The sequence below is a fragment of the Fringilla coelebs genome (assembly GCF_963513975.1).
Source record: "Fringilla coelebs genome assembly, chromosome: 1".
Classification (NCBI taxonomy): domain Eukaryota; kingdom Metazoa; phylum Chordata; class Aves; order Passeriformes; family Fringillidae; genus Fringilla; species Fringilla coelebs.
The window spans coordinates 123808995-123816619 of NC_140028.1; the positions used below are offsets into that span (position 1 = coordinate 123808995).

Sequence of the window (7625 nt, forward strand, 5' to 3'; positions counted from 1 at the left end):
AGGATATTATGATACATCTTTTAACAAAAAGCTCTAGTGTAAAAAGAAATAAAAATCCCATGCTGTTATGTATCACTGAAATTGAAAAACCTGGAACAGTGTCTTGAGATTGCTGTGATCCATTGTACCAGTTCATGAGAATCACATGAGAACAGTACCCTGCAGCCTCCTTTTGACTGCTGAAAGTAGCATTGCACAGTAAAATTAAGCACCTCCAGTTTGCATTTCCCACCCAAAGGCAAGCATTTCTAGAAAAAAAACAGAAGTGTCTCTGAAGTAGAGATTGTTAGGATGCCACCAACATATTGATCTACACTGCACCAGGTGACAAATCCATGTGACTGAAGCTGTTTCTTTCTTTTCCAGTTTCCTTGCATTGGAAGGGAAATAATGCTCCATTCTACACTGGCCTTGTCCCTCCTGCTAATTGCAGTCACTTCCAACCTTGCAATGGCAATTAAAAAGGAAAAACGAGCACCTCAGACACTGTCAAGAGGTATTGTGTGTTCACTGAATGTAGTTACCTCCTCATCTCACCATACAGACCAGCAAATATGTTTGTTTTGAATGTGCATTTATAGAATGCGTAACTCTATACGTGCTCACACATGTATATTTATAAAAATTCTATACACAGAATGCACATATACTTACTGAGGTGTGTTTTCTTTAGTGTTAAGTAATGCTCTAATTAATATATGTTCTCATTTCACATCATTTGACTCCATCAGTTTATAAGTATATGACTGAGGGCCTCATGCAACCTGCATATTTTATATAACTCATAGTGATCTAACAAAGCAAATAACCTAAACTGAGTCTCTCAAATCAAGATGTACATGTAGGACTGTCAGTGAAAAGATATTCTCTCACAGACCATTTGAAATATATTTTCTTATTGTAACTTACCATAACAGATGTTGCTATGGAACAAATTTTCTGCAGACTCATTTTTGTACACAGAGCAGTTTGAATCACTGGTGGGGTTTCCTGCATGACTTTTTTTTTTTTTTTTGCTTTTCATCAGATATGCACTGCAAAGCATGACTGTGTGTAATTCACTTCCCTATGGTGCATAATTTTGAACCTGAATGTTAAATAAAGACCCTGTTTTAATTTATTTATATCTAATCAATCCTTAGAAATACAAGCAGAAAAATAGCTTAGCAAGCTCTTTTTCCCTTCCCCATCTTTCTCCTCCTTTTGGGACTATTCAACAACAACACAAAAAACCCCTTCATCTCTCTTCCTAACCTCTTCTGCAGGCCATGTAATGCCTGCAGATCCCACAGGATCTGAGTTTTCCCTCTCCTGGCAAAGTTGTACATCTCTCAGACATTCCATCTGAGCCTAATTGCTCAGAGATCATTTGACAAAATCATGCACCACCTGGACTAGCCTAAGAGAAATTTCAAAACACTTTTTGCAAGCAGTGTCCCTGGGGAAAGGTTACTATCAATCTAGGACATGTTGCCTAGTTTGTCTAGACAGGATTTATTTTTTCCCAGTAAGCCTAAATGGACAAAAAAAGATAACAAAATCTTTTACATTATGTCAGATTTGGGAAAAAAAACAAAACAAAAAACAAAGAGAACCCCAAAAAAACCAAAAAACAAGCAAACTCCAAACTAGTCATAGAAAACAGATGTAACTTTTCTAATTCTGATTTCAGGCCTATTGGGATGCCTTGAGCACTGTACCTGTAATTTTCACAGACCAAGGGGAAATGCTTAAACGTGCTGCAAAATGCCCCCACACTGCTGATCCTGTGTGCAGTTACCAGCACCAGGAGCTGACAGCAGCCAGGGTGGGAAGGCACAGTCAGCATGCCAGAGTCCCACCACCAGCCAGACAGACCTGTGCACTGAAAGAAGACATGATCTAGAAGCATCACAAGCAATTGTCCTGTGAAAAATCCAACAGCAAATCTGGGCTGGGCAAAGCACTGTTCAGACAGCGCAGAAGAAACAGAGCTTTAACCTGGTCCAGGTCCAGAAATTGTTCCACAATTCCCATCAGAACTGTAGAACAATTGTCATGAATGGAGCCACACTGCCTAGGATACAGAGATCTACTATTCAAGGGCTGGCATCCTTGGGAGCTGAAGGCATAAAACCAAGTAGATAATCTGATTTTTGAGATCTGCATATCCCCAGCTATGGATGAGCTATGGAGCTGATGTTTGTTAGGATTTTGTTTCAGTGGAGATTTTTATTTAACAACCATTCTTTGATTGAATTCTCTAATTAAATGAAGGGCTTGCAACTTCAGGGATTTAAGTTACTTTGGAGTTAAGTGTATATTCCAAGACTGTTCTAATGACATTCATATTAAAGCTGATCTTATTTGAGCTGTCATATTTTATTTTTCTCTCATTATATGCCAGGTTCTCTGTAAGTCCCAGGGTCTACATGAAATACTGAGCAGACAACATGAAGATAGAAAGGACTTGGGTGCTGATTTAGGGACCTGTGAGCCTTTAGAAAGATAACTAACAAGTCTGTCAAAGGACTTGAATTGGATACACAATCAGCTGATGTTTTTGGGGGGGTTGGGTTGTTTGGTTGAGGCTTTTTAACCTTTTAGTGTATCTACCAGGAGATGTGAAATTAGCATATTCACAATGTTAGAGAACCTTCAACTAAAAATCCCAAATCTTATTTGCATATAAAAGTGAATAAACATAAACAAAAAAGAAAAAAAGGTTAAAAAATGTATTTGTTATGAGTTACTTGCCTGGCCAGCAGCTAGTCCTTTTGTTTTAATTTCTAGGGTGGGGAGATGAAATTACATGGGTACAAACTTATGAAGAAGGGCTTTATCAAGCAAAGAAAAGGTAAGAGTTTTAAAAGTAGCATGAAGACAAAGCTGTTACTCGGTCTTGCCAGAATACACAATAATGAGACAGAGCAAAGAAACACCATGAGAGCTGGTCTGCAGACTAACCAGTTAAATAAAACAGACTCTGTCTATAAACAAAAGGACTTCTAGGACTCTTATGACTCTGAAGTAACATCATGGGCCAATAATGTAATACTGTCATTTCTTTGCCACAAAAGAGATGTTGTCATTTAAATTATCAATCATAAATAGATACCGTAATTTTTTAAACTACATCTATTGTGGTTTAATATCATGTACTTCTGATGACTTCCTTGAAATCTGTTAGATTTACTCTTGCATGGTGATCTACTGCCTTAGATGTTTCGCCCAACACTTTATTAGTTGGAATATGTTCATGATATATTTTCTCGCTATCTTGATAGAAATGGAAGTTCCACGCTCAGTCTTCTCTGAGATTCAGCTTCAAATATATTTGAGAATTCATAGCAATACTTATTTAAATATCTTTTACAGCTCATTGTAGATCACAATAGTGCAGCATGAGCTATTGCTAAATTAAAGACAAATTATTTGTAAAACAAAAGACAATTAACTTCATGTACCCTGTGTGAAAATGGTTAGAAATCAAAAACTCCTGGTATTGAAAGCAGACCCAGCATTCATAACCGACCTGCTGAACAGTAAATATAGTTTAAAAAATACGGGAGGAAATGCACAGAATTTTGGTTTTGTTTTGACATCCAAAATATAAAATTTTAACACTTTATCAAACTATTTACAGAAGATAAGTAATATGCTATATAGTTGTTCAAGAAACCTTAAAACACAAGAAACTTTTCATGGAAAGTATTTGATAAACCAAGTCTTATAAAATCTATTTTATTCTAATTCATATACATAATTTTTATTTTCTTAACCCTGGAGAAATTCACACTTAAGCAGCATTAAATACCTATTCAACCTGATTATTTATTACCTGGGAATGAAATGATGGTGGATCTGTTGTTTCTTTCCTCTAGAATCTCTTACTCTAGACAGCCTATTTAGACATAGAAACTCTGTTTCTCTATTTTTTTCTTTTATGAAGTACTTATGCTCTTTTCCCTTGCTCAGAAATTTCTGTAATATTTTACAGAAAGTTTATATGGTTTTACTGTGGGTTAACATAAGATTAAATGCAATTTGCCTTTTTCAGTCTGCTAGTAAAATCATCCGTCTGAATACATGTCAAATGTCCTAACTACATCTTTTATTATTATTAATAAAGTAACAAGCCACTGATGGTAATTCATCATTTGGAAGACTGTCAATACTGCCAAGGTAATTTTGATTTTTTGTGTGTTAAAATCTTGTGAATATTTTCATAAGAAACTGAGCCTATCTATATATTTACATTGCACTTATTGAAAATTATTCAGAAAAACAAGTAAATGAAAAGTGAAAAATTTATTGCCATTATTTACAAAAACTCCACTATGAAACTACGCAATAATGAACATGAAAAATTCTCAGTGCTGCTGTACTGCTATCCCAAATGCAGCACTCAGTTTAAATTAAGAGGCACAGATTGGCTACTGACTCATTGAACAGATTTCATATTGTTTAGCTCTCCTGAAATGGTAACTGAAGAAGGAAGCAAGGACAGGGCTGCTGAAATTGATCTAACAAGAATTTTCTGAGAATAATGCACTTTTGCCAAGCCAAGACATGGTATCCATTGAGACAAAAGGCTTCATAAATAAGAGAAAAGAGCTTCCATTTTCATAGCCAGAGGTTGCACTGCCACAGGCCAAAAAGCCCCCAAAGGCAGCGAGAGAGGCCTTAAGTGTCTCCTCAGGAATGTGAATCAGCAGAGACAGAACAATGTGGCCCAGTCTCTGCCCATGTGGTGCCCGAGCACAGATGGAAAGGCAGCGTTTGAGATGGATTTCAAAGTGATCCTGTCTTTTCTAGCACTGAAGAAAGCTTTCGCAGAAAATGAAGAAATACAGGAAATGGCCCAAAATAACTTCATTATGCTGAATCTCATGGTATGAAGGGTTTGGGGCGATTTGACTGGTATAGTTTCATGGTCTGTGTTTTCTCTTTCTTTGCCTTGTTTTTTCATGTCATTTTAGATAATATATCTGACATTTTAGTTATTTAAGTAGAGGCAATTGTGCATGTGTATTCACACATGAGTAGTACCTACCTGGTTTTGTCTTCTGGTACAAGGTTATTCACAGGTGGTATTATTTCAGCAAAATTTACAGAAACACTTTAACAATTAGCCTTACTTTTTATACCAGCATGAAACAACAGATAAAAATCTGTCACCTGATGGACAATACGTGCCTCGAATCATGTTTGTAGGTATGTAAAATATTTATGTACCATCAAAGTTGTTATATCTGAATTATGCCACTGTCTTCCTGTGGGGACATCAGAGTGATTCCTTTTGCCAAAAGAAAATCTCTCTGCATCTGTTGTATACTTTGACTCTTGTAAACTTCCTCAGATTACAGATATATCCTGGAGGGTACTAATTTGGGCTTGAGAGCAGGGATGTTTAAAAGCCTGTTAATATCTGGGCTTTTGATCTCTGTGTTTCTTCCTAGTGCTGTTACAAGGCAAAGTTTACTGAAAAAGTCAAATATCTGACTGAATGTAGATGGCTATAAAGTGGACATTACCACAGAATAAATCCATAGTTAGTGGCATCTAAGGATTTATCCCATTTTAAAGCTGACTTCTGGAATGTACCAAATTAATTATGCCCCAGAGTGCCTGTTCCTTCTCACATTCACTGTACAGGGAGCCTGGAGTGACTCTGTGATGGCATTCAGAGTTCAGCCCACACTCAGACAAAGAGCAGTGTAGTTTCAGCAATCAGTAAATTAATAATAAACTTGGAAGGGTAACTGAGAGAAGAGATGTTCACAACAACTGATTCCCACTCTGGGAACATTAGGAATCAAAAGATTTTCATTCTGAAGGCTCTAGGTAAGTCATGCTGTCTATTGCCATAGATAGGCATGACCCCCATTATGTGTGCATCTGGTCAGATTAAACTCTTCAGATGTAAACTCAGAACCTGTAAAACAGGATATTTTTCTTTAAATATGAATGTGTAACCTAGCACCTAAAAACAGGTGTGTACTATAAAAATGAGCATTAGCTTTTGTTCAGGGTTTCTCCAAGTAAAGAGCAGTTGTTTGGAACAGAGCGTAACGGCCTCGTAATTGCTGCACTGATGAAATCCCAAACAGGGCTGCCAAAGTAATGCCATGCCACCACCCTCTGCTGCTGTGGGAATGGAAGGCAGTGTTTAACCCAAACACTTTTTTCAGACCCGTCTCTCACGGTAAGAGCTGATATCACAGGAAGATACTCCAACCGGCTTTACACTTACGAGCCGCAGGACATGATGTTCCGTAAGTGCCCCTTGGCCCTGCTACTCTGAATTTCACGTTGTAGGCAGCCAGATACCCCCCATCCTGATCACTTGTGCTTGAGAATCCATTAGGATCTCAAAGTAAAGAATAAATTCCTTGTGAGAGCATTTGCAATAAATTATAATGGTCTTACCTGTTCTAGCAAAACAAACACAAGCATTGTCCCATTGAATTTATTGGGACGACTCAAGTAAGAAAAATTGAAAGATCATAGGTAAGAACCTTCAGGATCAAGATGTGAGCAGTTTTATGGAGAATGGTGAAAGTCACTATGCTCAAAAGTATCTGACTGTACAATGTAAATAGCCAGTGGTGGGAGGGAATCAGTAAAGAAATGCAGGTGGTTGTGTCCATACCCCTAACAGCCATACATGAGAAAGGAATGTGATTTTTCAGGTTGAGCCAGTTCTTACTCTATGCCATCTATTTGACACCAATGCAGTATCTCACCACAAATACATACTTCACATCTGATTACCAGCTTGCTGTTGAGAAATGGGGAGTTGAAAGGATTCTTGTCGAATTCCTTAAGTTAAACATTTTGATTCATGAAATTTTTTACTTTCTGTTTGAGTATGAATCCCTAAAATAAAATGTGTGACCATAAATCAATTTCATTGTGAATAATTTACTAAATCAAACGAGGTGGGGATTTTTTAATTGTACAAATTTACTTCTAATACATTTTCACAGTTCTTATTTCTTTTTCTTTCAGTAATAGAGAACATGAAGAAAGCACTACGCCTCATTCAGACAGAACTGTAACCAGTAACAGTGAGATGACCAAAACCTCTACGAGGCGAAGCTGCACCTCTGTGTCTCTACTTGCAAGCTGAACTTTTACCAAGCAGATTTGGTATATCAGATTTCATAAGAAATGTATATGTAAAACTTGGAGAACAAAAATAGAAAGACTAAAGCACCCATTTGGAAAACATGAGAAGAAAGATATTAAACACCTTGAAATTAATTCTCTAAATAACTGAAAATGATGCTTTTAAGTGCAGCAAATTCAAGCTGCATTTTAGCAATCCAGTGATGACTCAGTTAGGTGAGCTATGACTTCTGAAGAGGAGTTATAAACAATCTTTTTGATGTCTATTTGCAATTTATTACATGAGTTAATATCTGCATCTTGCCTCCCCATTTTAACTTTTATTGCAAGAAGCTTAGTAATTGTTAGTGTACCCCTGCTTTATACAATAATTTTCCATTAAAGGAAGGGAAATTCTGCTGTCAAATCCGACAGAAAGCTCATACTATAAATTTTGGAATAGCTTACATAGGGAAAAAAAACCCCTAAAACCACAAAACCAACCAAATAAATAAATAAATAAAACCACCTCA

General features: G+C 36.8%; 1 protein-coding gene across 1 annotated transcript; it reads left to right on the top strand.

Annotated features, from left to right (window-relative positions):
* Nucleotides 1-390: 390 nt before the first annotated feature.
* AGR3 (anterior gradient 3, protein disulphide isomerase family member) lies at nt 391-7043 on the top strand (the record flags this gene model as incomplete). The annotated part of the gene is made up of 7 exons (XM_084205853.1): nt 391-496; nt 2773-2836; nt 4112-4164; nt 4798-4874; nt 5133-5196; nt 6174-6257; nt 6994-7043. 7 exons carry the CDS (start codon nt 391-393, stop codon nt 7041-7043), a joined length of 498 nt encoding a protein of 165 aa, XP_084061979.1.
* Between the last annotated feature and the right edge of the window lie 582 nt (nt 7044-7625).